General features: G+C 39.2%; 1 protein-coding gene across 2 annotated transcripts in view; it reads right to left on the bottom strand.

The window, feature by feature from the left end:
* The window catches only part of SEMA3A (semaphorin 3A), a 245,729-nt gene that overhangs the window by 149,955 nt on the left and 80,509 nt on the right, over nucleotides 1-15,265 (bottom strand). Inside the window, exon 3 of one of the 2 annotated variants that reach the window (XM_057366415.1) lies at nucleotides 15,040-15,237. In XM_057366415.1, coding sequence (XP_057222398.1) covers nucleotides 15,040-15,151 — 112 coding nt within the window. In that variant the 5' untranslated portion in view covers nucleotides 15,152-15,237. Of the gene's footprint in view, nucleotides 1-15,039; nucleotides 15,260-15,265 lie in introns of those variants that run through there. The other variant, XM_057366417.1, reaches the window with a different exon arrangement.

Here is a 15,265-nt window from a genome sequence, read left to right on the forward strand (position 1 = left end):
AATTCTGTGCTGTCTGTGGATCTGGGCCAAGCATGGGTGTGTAAATAGCTTCATAATTGTATACATTATGTAGGTAAATGCATGCGTGCACCTAAGGATATTTCCAGAGTTCAGAATTTGKTAAGTTTCTTCCCTCTGCTTGGCATCACAGAGGGGTGGGCTGAGCCTAGCCAGACCCAAAAAATCCCTTTGCAAGAGCAGTGAAGTRGGAGCTTCTGGTCTCAGTAGGACAAGACAGGAGAAGTGGGAGGAGTTTCTCATGTTGCATTTACACTCCACGTGCCCTGGTGATGGAYTCCATCACCCCACTGGGCTGACAGTTTTGTACAGATTTCAGAYAGTCACATGTCCTTTGGTTATCACCTGAACAGGCTCAGGGGCTTCCTTACAGTAACTGTCCTCTTTATACATGAATCCGTTGTATGTGTGGTAATATATAATGGTAGTATATTATAATACATTAAAATAGAATGTATGGTAATATATAACATCATCCATGGCCGGCATTAGAGAAGTGTTAGACTTACTCACTCATGAGCTACTCTGTGGGCTGCTCTCTGATTGCTAACATAATTTAAGTAACAGCTCCCATTAATTAAACTGATGCCCCTTACAGCCTACTGAAGGATTTCACAGCCAACTGCACCATAATCAGAAGTTGTGCAAATGTATTTCCTACTTCATTCTATGCCATAAATGGTTTCTGCTCCTATTTTTAATAGAAAACATTATTTTTGCTTCCTTCTTTAAATGCATACCTACCATAAAATGGGAAAAWTTTTATTGCCTCACCACCCTCTACTGCATTTCCTTAACATGTGACACAGACCACAATAAATTTTCGGGTAATAGAAGTGTCTGCACAAGTGGCTACATCTGAGTGGCTGCAATCTGAGATTCCTCTTGCTGTTTTGCAAAGAGCACTGAGAGCCCATTGACAAGATGTCTGGGGTGAGGGAGCACATGGCCCCGTGCTTGCTGTCCCACTTTGTCAGACTGATGTTTGAAAAGGAGCAGGGATTCCTTGCTCAGTTGCTAGCGTTTGCAGATATTTGGAGTGGCAGGAAAGCAGCTCTGGAGTCTCCTGCTGTGGGGAGATCTCCTGGGCTCTCTCCAACGAGCTCATGTGAGAAGCAGTCAGTAGCAACTTCCACTCAAAGTGCCCCGAGCCAYAGCTACAATAAATAAGTAATACTCCAGTAAAGGATAAAAGTATCCACAATGCTGTGCCCTTTTTTGATGGACTGGGAATAGTTATTGAAACAGAACTGCTTCATTGTGGAAACCACATTCCGATATTGTGGTATTACTTATCTAAAGTTACCGTGCTYGGATCAGCAGCACTGCCCAGTGTGTGTTCCGTGTGCAGTCACACAGATGGGCTCCTGCACAAAGGGATTCATGGAAAGACCTTTAACAGGGAAAATGGGACAGAGCTTGGATAACAATGACATTCAGAAACTCAAAAACTCAGTTTAAAATTGCCTGGCCATTCAAAAAATCTGGTCATATTTCATATTAATACTCAAATATCTACCAGACTAAGGGTCTTTCATAGTGACTTTAATTGATATTTTGTCCCACTGGACATGAGGACAAAAWGAACCCAGCAAGGCAGGGAATGCTCCTCTTGTGGTAGAGCACAGCGGAAAAATGGGATAAAATGGATCAAGAGGGATTATAACTGAATGAAAACTTTAGTTTGAGAACAGAACTATATTTTGAACAGGTTTTGCATCATTTGTTCCCATTAAACGGGCAGAGCTCAAAAATTTCAAGAGGTCCCTACAACTGTTTAGGTTCATTGGCTGATCATTTTCTAACTGAAGAATAAGTTGCATAACCTCTCAGAAGGGCACTTCACACCACAAGTGCCAGGTACTCTGAAATCAATAGGACTACTCATGTGAATAGGAGTTTGTAAGATTACTCCTTTTTTTCTGTTGTTTTTAATCTCCTGGTAAATACCAAGACAAATCACATTTCATTACAGGAATATTAGTGTGATAGAGCAAATCCCAGAGCCTTTGAATAATTGCCCTTTATAAATTCGGTGAATTAAATTGCATTTAACTTTGTGGGGGTTTTGGAACAGCGTAACCAGATCGAATTATTGGAGAGAAGCTTTGTGAGAAAGAAAGTGTGCTGTAAACGATTACAGGGGTGACATGAATTATTTTCTGAAATATGCAGGTTGAATGAAATACATCATGGTATTTCAAGGTAAATTGATGGAGATTGCAAAAAAACATCAGGGAAATTATATTGGCAAACTACAGGAATAGTCCTATGCTATCTCAAGATTAAGGGGTAGGTTCATAACCCATATCAGTTTTGGAGGTGAACTTTACTTTGTAAACATTTTCTAGTCCTTGTGCCTGCCTAATTGCAGGTTTTGGAGCTGTTTCAGGCATAAAGGGTGTAGTAAATCATTGTYTCCCCATATATACACATGCCAATTCTATCTAAGCAGATAAGAGGCACAATAAAATATGCAGAAAATTGTCTGACTCAGAGCCTATTAAGATTTTGTTTTACTCTGTGTTCCTCATTTTTYTACTGTTTACTTTCACTTTTCCACCTTTTTGGATACATGAAGAACTGTATAATTAGAAAGACACATTTGGTTTTACACTAAAACATTCACCACCTTTCCCTACTTGAGCATATACTGAAGTGTAGCAGCAGAACAGAATAATGAAATGCTGGGCAGTTTGTAAGGAAGATTAAAGTAATGATTATTTTGGGTGCTTCCTGGGTCAGATACTGACATAATACAGAATAATACTCAAATCCTTTACATTTCTTTCACTCCTGTCACACTTATCTGCCAGATTTTCAGTGAAGGTCTACATCTGCTTATTGCTTAGATCTTGCTTTTTTCCTATTTTTTTTTTTTTTCTTCATTGGGGTAAAAGGAAGAGTGGCTTTTTAAGMTTATCTTTTATGAAATATTAAAAGAAGCAGAAAATGTATAGTACTTGGAGACCTGATATTGCTTTTTAAGATTCATTTTTCCTCAAGTGGTCATTATTAGAGTAGATCTATTTAAGGTGTGGGAGTTTCCATACCAGTGAATAGGTTAAAGTTTTATGGTGCTGCTTTTCACAGTACTTTGAAATGCAATGATCTTTGCCAGGAGCTAGCTAGAGAATTATTTACATATCTCCCTTCCTACCTCAGCTGACCATTCACATGCAAATGGGAACTTTGACAGCTCCTCCACACATTTATAAAACCCAATGATCTGTCCATTTTTCAACTCAGAATGAAAGATATGACAATGCCTTAGAATAAAGGCCTGCCAGACTCTAGGTTAGTTTCTTATTCTGCAATACAAAATATGAAAAAAAAATCCAGCTTTATTGGGATGGAAAATTTGGGGAGCACAGTGAATGCCTCTTAGTCATAAAATAAATATTGATTTCTTAGCGACCATCTGGGGGATAGTAAGTTAAAAAAAATTAAAAATCAGAGCTGACTTAAGCTTTTGGTTTTTCCTCCTGTGGTCACTCAGAACCCAAAAAAGTCACTCAGCCCCTCAAAAGCTGATTTTTAGTATAGGTTGTAGTCCCAATGTGGCAATGTGCACATGACATCAGGGGAGGAAAATGAAAAGCAGACATTTAAGCTGGCCCTGCCMGTTAAACTCTGTGTTTGAAGAAATTGACTTGTACTGCTGAGCACAGYGGGTCCCAGAACAGTTCAACAGTTCACCTCTGCATTTCAGAAGGAGGTCCATGGTCAGGACCTGCACATGCAAGCAATTGCCTCTTAAATCCTGATGTCCTAGAGTTCAGACTGGGCAGTTCAGCTCAGGACAATACTGTGCTTTCATGGTGATTATCAAAATTCATTGCTATTCCATCCTCTCGCCAATTCTTACTTCTAAAGGAAAACTTGTCTTAAGACTTAAAGTCTTTTCTGGTGTGATCTCAGTGTCTTATAACCAGAAACAAGTACACACTTCCTTGTCTAAAAAGCTGTATTTCACCTCTCCTCACGCGATTTACATATATTGATCACTTCCATATGTCTGGCATWAGGTAAAATAGTTTCTATGCATAGTAATGGGGGTGAACTTACAGTGAAACAAAATTCAGCATTTATCATATTCCTACATGCTGGTAGAAAAAAAAAATTTAAGAGAGTGGCAGTTATGAGAAATKACCTTAAGGGGCTGTTTATGGTCTCAGTTAGGGAAATTGTATTAAAAACCTACAAGTTGCATTGTTCAGTCATGTCTTCATTCCCTTTGGTAAAATATCAATTAGCAGAACCAGGGGTCTAAACATGCAGCATTGCAGTCYCAGTTATGATGTTACATTTGGTTTACACCGGAATAGTTGATGACTGTTTGAAATTTCTATTACAGAAGAATAATATACAAAATGAGATAATTGTCTCTCTGAAAAAATATAAAAAAGTCTTTCAACACCAGGAAACAGGACCTTTTCCATCGCTCTCAGCTGGTCTGCTTGCCAGCCTCAAGAATCGAACTTAGCTGTTCTAGAACCTGCATGCCTGTAAGAAAACGATGTGGCATGTGGTCAAGACACCACAGTTTAACATGCCAAACTACCAGCTTGTGTCTGAAGTTTTTTATGAAACTGATGTTCAAAAGGACATCAAAATCACGCAAAAACTTGTATTTTCCCTCTATTTCTTAATTAATGGCATGAAAACAGTTAGCTTATTATAGAAAAAGAAYGCTATTCAAAACAACAATTACATCATGTAAGTGGCACGAGGAAGTGTAAAAGCAAAGAAAAACATTCCTTGAGATAATTCACTGAAGATAATATTTAAATGCTGCATTTAAGGTATGTGGAATATAYGAAACACCAATTTTATTTTCATAGGGCAGGCTGACAAAGGGAACAGGTGCTTTCTTGCTTAAGTTTCGGAATGAGGATGTGAATCTTTCTGAGATGTGAAATTCTACTTACAAACTTATTATAGCAGTTTATCCTCATTATTRGGTCTGAACTAGGGCTGTCAAGCAACAGCTTTCCAGTGGGTGAGTYACAAATGACAGGCAATTATAACTGACTCAACTGATTACTGAATACTTCCCCAAGTGTCTAGGAAAGGTTGCCCTCATCCTGGAGAAGGCTGGGGAACATTTGAGGTATGGAAAGTCAGAAAAAAAGGGATGTGTGTACAAAGAAGAGAAGGTTTTTGTCCAGAATCTCTTGGGAGAGAACACATAAACTTGAAGGCGCCAGGGAGTGTTAAGTKCCAGTGACTTGGTAAGTTATGTTCAGACTCAGTAGAAAGAGATAAATTGCCCAAAGTGAGATTTTGTCTAATAACACAAGAAAAAGAAAACAACACTTTTTATTCCCTCTTAATTTTAAAATATTATTATCAGCTATGATTAAAAAAGCCTAAAAAACTCAAAGAAATAGGCCAGAATTTCACAAACACACACACACCACTGGTAGACAATAATGCAAAGACAAACACAAAAGCTCTTCTCCAGAGCCATCTGTAACCACCTTCACAGTGYATTTAGTGTGAAATAGAGGTGGATATTCCAAAAAACATTCCTGTATGAAACTGTCTGGAATATCCAAATGGAATTAAATTAGATATGCTTTCTGGATAATAGGGATGTGTTTCATGTCACAGGCATACACAGCTGTGAATATTACTATTATAATCACTTTAAAGCACCTGTAAGGCCTTTGTGTGCTGATCAGAAGTAAGTTCTGACTGAACTTTGAATACACACATTAAGGGGATTATTCTGAGAGTAGGATACAGCTCTGAATAAGCATGGCAAGTCTCTGACCTCRAGCAATTCCTCATGAAATCACTTAATACCACTTTACAGGTGAAGGAGCTGACACAGAAGAACCAAGAAATTAATAGGATTTCACATTTATGGTACTTTCTTTGATTCTCTTTACAGTACAGACTTCCTGTGTATCACCAGCTGTGCTGCTGGGTTTCTGTTAATGKCCAACCTCCATTTGTAGGTGATGTAAGTTAGATTAACAAAACTTCCCTAATTTATGACAGTTGTTCAATAAAGAGTTACAATGCAGGCTTAAAGAATGAAACACACAAAATTGTAAAAGGATGAGAGAAAAGGAAGTAGAATATTCAGTAGTTTCCCATTACAGATGAGAAACAAAATCTGAAAAAATAGAATTGGAAATTTATGTAATTTTTTATCTTAATACTACAGGCTGAAAAGGAAAATTTTCAACTTATAATATTGCTAATATTTTACTTCATAACACTCCTTTTGAATGAGTTATTTAATTTTCTTTTAAGTTTTAACAAATTCCTGAATTGTTTCACTTGAGATGAAATCTTGCTTGCTGATTTGTTTCAAGWCAGTTTTTATGGTACAAACAACCAGGGATACACATTTGGAACAAAAATATAGGCTGAGGTTTACCATGCTGATAACCCAACAGCCATTACCCTGGAAATATTGCTTTGCTGATGTTTGTGACCTTGCAGAGAAGAGCCAGCTAGAGCTCTTTGAAAATGTTATCACACCTTCCTGTACAACTGAATATACATTTGGTGGGTGGACTATGACACTTCTTGGAAGAGCAGCAATTTAGAATGAAGAGATTTGCTAACTGTGCAATTTGCAGGCACCTTCAGGAATACATTTACGTTGTTGTCTACAAGGTCATCACAGCTTTGGTAGAGCYATTCCTCTGCTGTAACAGAAGTTAAATGGAGAAAAATGCAATCTTGAAGATAAAGTTGTTTTTCCCAGATCCCCAGACATCGTTTCTGCTGAGCACTAGACAGGAACTGGATTTATCACATGGACCTAGCAGGATGGAAACCTTGGAAAGGACCTGGTGTGCAGGTACTACAGAGCAACACGCATCATTACTGATACCACCTTTGCTGTGCTCTAAGGAAAAGAGCTTCATTCAGAGTCAGAACCACAYCAGACACAAAAGTAATGAAGTTGAACTCGGAAATACTTGAAAGAAGTTAAATATTATCACCCTGGAATCACCATTTCATCTAAAGAGACCTCATTCTGTGCCTTGGCCACACATGGGATCTGGGTCTAGCAAAGGAGAGTTATTGCCATTMGTCACCTGGAGATAAAAGCTGTACCCTGCACTCTGCAGCTCTTTTGGATGCTTGTGAGTTGCATTTATCATGTGATTCCTCTAGAAAAGGCCACCAGTCCCTCCSCCTTGAAAGGCAGCTCTCAATCCTTTAAATTATCTCACAGAGCTTTTTTGTGTCCTTTTCTCACACAAGGCTGGAATTTCAAAAGGAGCCAAGAGGGGCCGTCAGAACCAACATGAGCTTTACTTCATTAGAGTGAGGAGTGAAGGAGAGCTTTCTTTTTCCTCCTTTCACAAGTTACATGAAAGCAAATAACTACTTCATTCCTCAAATTGTTCCCTGAAAGATCCAACTTTGCATGAAAATATTTATAAGAGATGAGAATTTTATTTGACTGCTCACTTCTAAAGTTTCTGCAACATCCAGCTGGAAAGATAAGCAGGCAGCCCAATAAATGTCAAACAACTTTAAAACATTAGAAGAATGGCAAAAACTTCTGACTTCACTGTGTTTGGCTAKCAAAGAGCAAAGGATGAAAACTAGATGTGACACAAAGTGGACTAGTGCTCRCACATTTCATGGACTGCTGTAGATATGTCCAGTTTAAGGGGGATCTGTAATGCCCAAATTACAGAAAATTTGAGAAAAGAATCCCCCAAACTGTAAAATTTAGAATTTTTAGAAATTAATAGATCTACTATTTAAATAGTTCAGCTGAAAAAGTGCAGGCTCGGGGTCAAGACACCTGTTCTTTGAGTTGCACATATACACATGGATTTTTATTTGCAAACCATGCTCTATGAAATTGAGCCTTGAATATGTTTTTCTCTTTAAAGTGCAGAAACGTTCAGTAGGTAATGCAGCTGGCCAGGGGACAGCTTACTGAAAGCTCTAAATGATTAAGCCATCAAATTGATAAAGCTCTGTAGCCCCAGACAGTCACTTCCAGCATGTGTCACTGGATTTGGGATGAGCTTATTAAGGAGGAGAGACATGGGAAATGTGAGAAGTAAACCAGGTAATTGTTTTAAGAATATGAAGAATGTAGAGGTGCTGTGTATTTCTTGCTATAACTGCAAGTTTTGTGCTAATTTAGAGTCACAGGCAACCCCAAGATCATGGATACTGAGGTCAAATATATGTTTAATCAGCTCAATTTTTACACAACTTTAAATACTCATTTAGGCAGATATATTTTCTTAAATTAGGACGCTTTGGATCAGAATACTGCCCAAGTTCTTCAGTAGTAGTTAACGAGCACCTTCTTTTGATACATTCCCAGAGAGAAAGAAACTGAATAAATGAACAAGGAGCTTWATTCCTTTTGCAGTCAATGACAAGTGATGAGCACCCTTAAAGTCTCATTCAGTCTGCCTAACCCAAGATTAGCTCTCCAGAGACACCTCTCCTTCCCGTGACAGTGAAAAGAGCCTAATATGCCTGACTGTGTCAGTCACAAAGAAAGAGAAACACCACAGAGAACCTCCTGTGGTGCAGGAGAAAGGTTACAACACTCTTAAGATTTCTGATACTCTCAACAGCTGTGACCATCCTTTTCTCTCTTGTATATTCAGGCACTATCCCACTTGGAAAAAATAGGAAAAGTCAAGTAAAAGTACTATCCCCACAGTTATTCTCACTATMCACAGCTGTTACTGGAAGAGAGCAGCTAACCTATATGAAGGCTGTATGTGGGAGGACCGTGAACTTGCAGACATTCCTGAAGGCAGCTTTAATCCTGCAAGGGAAGGAATTCGCTGAATCGCCCACCAGCACCAGCACAACACCAGCAACAATTTTTACACGTAACCTTAATTAACAAGAGCACCCAAAGAGGCTACAGAACCTCCATTTAAAAGTTTGACATAGAGCTCCCAGGGTCCACCCCAYACATTTGCTTAAAAATAAGTGTGTGGGAGCCTGAAAACAATTTTACCCTTTTAAGCTTTCAAACAACTGGAAAATGTCACAATCATTGACACCACTTAGAAGGATTTGTTTTCTTCTCRGTCACTTAGGCACTGCCTCAGGTGAAGATGTGATTTTGCTTCAGATTGAACTGGGRTCAACTCAGGCTCCAGCCACTGCAGAAAATGTTGAAAATGCAGGAAAAACTCTGTATTTCAGGTGCTTCCATTGTACGGTTCCAGGTATGCACAAGGGAAAAGTCTGTGGGCCAGAGGAAGTAAATAAAGAAGATGGCTCTCTAACAGCAGCTGTGGGCATTAAGGGCCATATGCAGAATCTGTGATTAAGCAAACCAAAACCATATTAAAAGGATCACAGCACAGCAATGCATTAAATTAAAACTGAAAAACATTTCCAAGAAAAAAAGAAAAGAGTTAAAAATACAAATCATTTAGTGGTTTCTTTTCAGGTGGGAACTCCATGTAAATGTCTTCCGTGCAAATGCAGAGTCGCATTTAGAGAGATTTAAAAAAAAAAATAACCCATTTACATGGTAACAACCTGCCATGACTGGGTTTACTATTTTAAATACTGTTTTGCTAAATGCTACGGAGTAAGTACACACCTGAATAAACCCTAGGCAAATAGATAGGTATTTCAGTCCTGATCAAAAACTTCAAGCACAGAAGTAAATTTTAAGGCAGACTTCACAWATCAGAAGATACATTGAGCTCAGTGAAACTATGGATATTTAAATYCCCCACTAGGTCAGAGTTTTAAAGGTGATGTTACAAGCACTACAAGTAAGTGCTGCACACCTTGTCTGCAACAAAAGAGCAGTTTCCATGGCTGTCAATACAGCACCTCCCATGAATAATTCAGTCATTTGCAAACCGTACAGTAAAAATAATTATAGAGAACTCCAGTTTCTCCGAAAAGGGAGGCTCTGTAATTCAGCAACCACTTTTTCCATTGGAATTAAATGGGAAAGCTGGAAATGCAAAACGAGAATGTTGGGCTAGGTTTTCACCCTCCTTGTTCCAATTACACTGCCTGTCTCAGGCCCTAATTAGTTAGCTGCAAATTTCCCTATATAGGCAAGATCTGAGCTTAGGCACTTCCTTCATCAGCTTCTCCCTCCTGTCAGCCTGGGAGCTGTCAGGGGCTGGCTGGGCAGTTCCACCTCCTCCCTGAGAGTTCCTGGATCCTGGGAAGACCCCAATCAACCAGGGATAGAAGGACCAACACACAGATTTTTCCTGAAATACTCATTATTTTGGAGGGAAAAAGAAAAAAAAAAATAAAGCTGAAGAGGCTGTGACTGCAGTTGGTATCTTCACTGTACTGCAGCCTCCTGCACTAACTGAACTGTGGGGTCCAAGCTCAAGAGAAACAGGCTCTCTTGCCAACATTTCTCTCCCCATTTCCTTCTCCCACTTTGTCTGCTTTCCCAATATTAACAGAGGTATTGAATTGTGAGTTATAAAGTTTGATGGAAAGGAAAAACCACAATCAAACCCACCGGCAGGTCATCAACCACAACCAGATTGGGTCAACAAACTACAAGGCAGGTATCGTATTTACATTAGCGTACATACAGGTAATTCAGTGTGGTGCCATTCCTCCCTCATCACTCCACGTGGGACAGATTGAAACGGACAGAAGTTCTGTCATTGCTTTCACTAGGGCCAGGATTTCATCTGGATAAAAAAATCCGTGCTACAAAATTGTAAATCAACTGCACATCAAGGATGGCGTAGTTGTCACTATCACTGCAACTTTAAACAAGACACTTACTTTTAATATGGCTTGAACTGAAGCCAGGGAGTAATAGAGCTAAATCTGTGTGCAATGCTTTTCCACTTACTTTTTCTCAAGTAATATGTATCCAATTGAGCAACAATAACAAAGGAGAACCACACATGTACTCTTGCAAAACATACTTACAGCGTTTAGTAATTTTCAATAGAAAAATAAGACGTGACAGATGGATTTGAGAAAGTTGGGTTGACAAGATTTACTCGTGGAGGAAAAAATCAGGGTTGCTTTATGAAAAAAATCTGCAAATCAAGGAATTGTTAATGGAAACTCTTTCTTTGGGCTTATTTGTTTATATTTAAAGGGGACTRTAGCTGGTTCCATCTCTGTTTGTGCTGTTACCTCTCCATACAGAGGACAGCAAAAGAAAATACGAAACAATAAACAATACAAGAAATCCATCTGGAGTTAAGACTATATTTATTGTTTTAAACTTTGCACACTCAACTTGATCACCATCTTTCTGAGAACCCTGTGCTCAACAGGAGTTTCCTGAACAGAATCTGTGACCTGGTGACACAATATAGAAACTCACAACTGACATAGGAGTTTAAGTCAATGAGATTAGGGGGGAAAAAAAAGAGAAAAACACCACCCCACCCTACATTCTTTAAGGGAAGATTCTTTTACTTTTGATATAGCAATGATGACATTTCTTGGTACTCTACAATAATGRCACAATGTCTTTGAAGGACACAAAAAGAGGAGCTCAGTGGTTGAAGAGGTCAACTGAGCTTTCAGTTTTATGGCTGGTTTTACCACATTTAGGCTACGATCCAGCACTTAGTGACTTCAATGAACTTTGGATCAGGCTTTTAATCATATTAATTTCTTTTGACTGAAATCAGGAGATGAGTATCATATGAATAAAAACTTTCCAATCCATATACAAAGATGAAAATGCTCCGAAACTTAAAAAAGTACAGAGCAAAACCCAGAAGCTACTGTAAAGGAGCTTGTCCAGATTTCAGCTGGACAAGGACTTCCCTACTGCTCTTCTCAAATTTCATTTCTTTAATATGCCAGCAGAATCCAAGTGATATAAACCAAATAACCTGAACTCTGTGTCACAATAAACAGGAAAAACCTTTCCAGATCACAGAAGTGGCCTTGACATACGCATTTACACTTTCTCTTCCACTTCCTATCAGTAATATGCCCATAGGACGCTTCTAATCTTCTGCAAGACTGAGCGACAAGAAGTTAAGAGGAAATAAGAATAGGAGTYCACCAAAACTTCTGTCCAGCAACCGGGGAAATGGCAGAGCTAATACTGGGCCTTTGAAAGCAAGTGACCATAGGAAATCAAGGTTGGCAGGGATTTAACCCTTCATGACTCATTTTGCTAACTTTTAAAGCAAATGCCTGAGCTTTTTAACCATGTTTGACATCTAATTAGCCGAGACAAACAAGAAGTTAAAATACATCCTTGATTTGCTTTTGAAATAAAGCAGCAACAATTAGCTCCAAGGTATTTGTTTAGAGAAACAACAAGCACACATCTTAAAAGAAAGCACAACGACTGTCACAGAAAAAGTGAAGTCACTTGGGTCATTCTTTTYACCCTGCATGTTTGGGGTTTTCTTTTTCAACACTGTAAGTTTATTTTACTCAACCACATCACTTCATGGAGATGAGGAATGGGTAAGTAACTGGGTAGCTCCTTTTCCTACTCGCAAGCAGTTTAAATAGARATGAATCACTTGGTATCACATAGTCACATGGCGGTGAAGTATATCCAGAGAGATAAGTATTAGCATGTGAGGTATTCTGTCAGTGCCTAAAAGACATATTTTCAATACCCACAGCAGTTAAGGATGTTCCTACGCAAGGTGTTAACATTGATCTGTGCACTGAGTACTGTGCTGGAAGCAAAATTTTTCTGGAAAGACACCAGCTGACAAGGCTTAGTCTTCCCTGACAAATAATGATATCCCCATACCTGSGGATCAGAGCAGCAGCACTGGCAACACGTTCCTACTGACCTGGCCAAGCATTTACGCTGGTATTTAACATTCAGTATGTGAGTAGCCTGWTCTGATTCTTAGAGTTACACATGTTTGAAGTTAAATATGTGAATCAAAGGCTGGAGTGTGAACTCCTGTAAGTATTCAGACTTTAACTTGCTTTGGATTAACTACACATTTACTATCTTCACTASAGAGGAAACAGGGTTGCTCACGTTTGAACTCATTTTTGTTGCACAGTGATCCACCAAGTATAAAACAGTTTTGATGTTCCCCTCAGTTTCCTGTTTTGCTCATATAGAACAATATATGAGCCATATAGCAAAATTTGATATCTGGTATTTTTAAAAATGAAAACGAGACCCTTTATCCCAGCAAGAGCAGAATTAGAAGACAACCAATCGGCAGAATAGCAAAATATTTTTTAAAGGATCTAGGGATGCAGCACCAGTGGGGTGAGGGTAAAAGAAAAAAAATAAGAGAAAAGAAAAAAAGAAAATCACCATCAGTAACATTTGGCCCCTCTTTGAAATTAGTTTCTGTGCATTTAGCCAACATGAGCAGGGGTAGCAGACTTGAGCCATGGATAAACTTTAAAAGGGTGAAAAAAAAATAAACAGTAATTAATTAGTCATTAAACCCCTTTACAGGATATTTTTATAGCATTTATGCTTCTATATACTAATCTGAGTTTCAGTAAGATTGTAGAAGTTTGGAGGCAATTAACAGGTTTTTAATGAGATTTTTTGACATGACATGTAGTTACAGTAGAAGCTTGCTTTAGACTCCATTACTAAAAATAATCAATTTTATGTTAAATACAAATGTTTTTTTCTCATTAACAGACTCCGAACCCCGTATACTGTTCTTTTCATTCATATATTTTCAAGTTTAAATACACACAAATATGCAGATATGTGTTCTTTWAAAAAACCCAGCACATGCTTTTATTTCACACCGTGCATCCAAGTTTTGCAGGTGCTTAATTCTCTTTTTCATCTGGAGTGTGAAAATGACGCCTGCCCTGTATCAGAGAGGACCTTCCCCCCTCTCCTTTGCAGCATGAGAAAGATGAAAAAAAAAAAAAGGAAAATGTATTTCTACTGGCAAGACATGTATTGACTATGCTGTAAACTGAGATTGACATCTATGACCAGGCATGCACACACATGTTCTYTTTTTCCCTCAGTAGAAGCAGTGTGCTATTTTTCCTCTCTCCTTTCAGAACTGTAGCTGCTGCTCCTTCCCTCAGCCTTCAATAATCTGAGAATTATGAGGAGGCAGCTCTTCAGAGAGATGTGTATATACCTAGGTGTATAGCTCTCCGTTTTAGAAAAAAAATACTCCACGGCTCTTGCATTTTAAACTTCTTTCCCAGTTGTACATTCTCCAGATTTGAGGAATTCTTCTGAAAATGYACTTAAGAGTGGAACTATGCTGATAAAGAGAAGAGCCTGTCTACTTCACTGTTCTCCTTTAATACTGGCACTATTATACAAAAGTTAATTACTGACAACTGCAGTGTGAGTGGCATTACACAATTTCAAACGTAAACGTAATCTCACAGCTCTCTTTCTTCAGTTACACCTTCCCTGTGATCTCTAATGACACACATCAGACTACACCGAAAACAACCCTGGTTCAAATAAATCGCACTGCATTAAACATCCATAGGCAGCGTTTTCTGGTGCCTAGCAGTCCTCTCCTCCTTTTCTGGACTGATCTGTTCCTTTCAGTTTATAGTTTCTTGGCAAACCCACCATCTACTGCTTATGTTAGGCATCTGATTGTCAGATTTGTACAAACTGAATATTCATGACTTGAAATTTAACCACTTCATGCCTAAAATATATTTTAAAAAAATAAAAAAGATGTAATTCTTCATCTATTCCACGATGTTTAAAGCAGATTTGGGATCGTGGCTGCACTGCATGCCCAGCACGGGGAAGATGAGCTGGGTGGCCAAACACGACTCATCCTTTTGAAGAGTGAAGTCCGGTGAAATAGCAGAAGACWGAAAAATGCTCTTAACAGGGATCAGCACGATCCGGAGTCCTCGTCTGCAACCGCAACTAACTCTTCTTTGTCTGGGTTTAAACTGCCTGGTACCGACCGCAGCACGGAGGGGCTTTTTAAGTAAATCTTTTCAGAAAATTTCTCCTAATGTCAATTCCCCCTTTGGAAGACCAGGGAAAGCGGTGAGGGAGGTGAGGAGGGARGGAGCGACGGGGCAAGAGGGACAGAGGTTCGGGGGAAAGACGAGAATAAGAGAGAACAACAGACTTACCTTTATACGACAATTTGAGCCTTGGCACATTATTCTTCACATGCTGGCAGTTGACTCTTCCTGCTAGTAATACTCCCAAGGAAAGCAAGGCAATCCCCCTGAGCCAGCCCATGCTGCAGCAGCCACTGTAGGGTCCCCGCCAGCCGCAGCCGTGGCGCTCCCCGTCCTGCCGGGCTCCGCCGGGGAACTTCAGGCAACCTGGGGAGCGGAGGTAACAGGTGATGGG

The sequence above is a fragment of the Malurus melanocephalus genome, unplaced genomic scaffold (assembly GCF_030028575.1).
Source record: "Malurus melanocephalus ecotype Western Australia unplaced genomic scaffold, MMel_1.1 scaffold_65, whole genome shotgun sequence".
Taxonomy (NCBI): Eukaryota; Metazoa; Chordata; class Aves; order Passeriformes; family Maluridae; genus Malurus; species Malurus melanocephalus.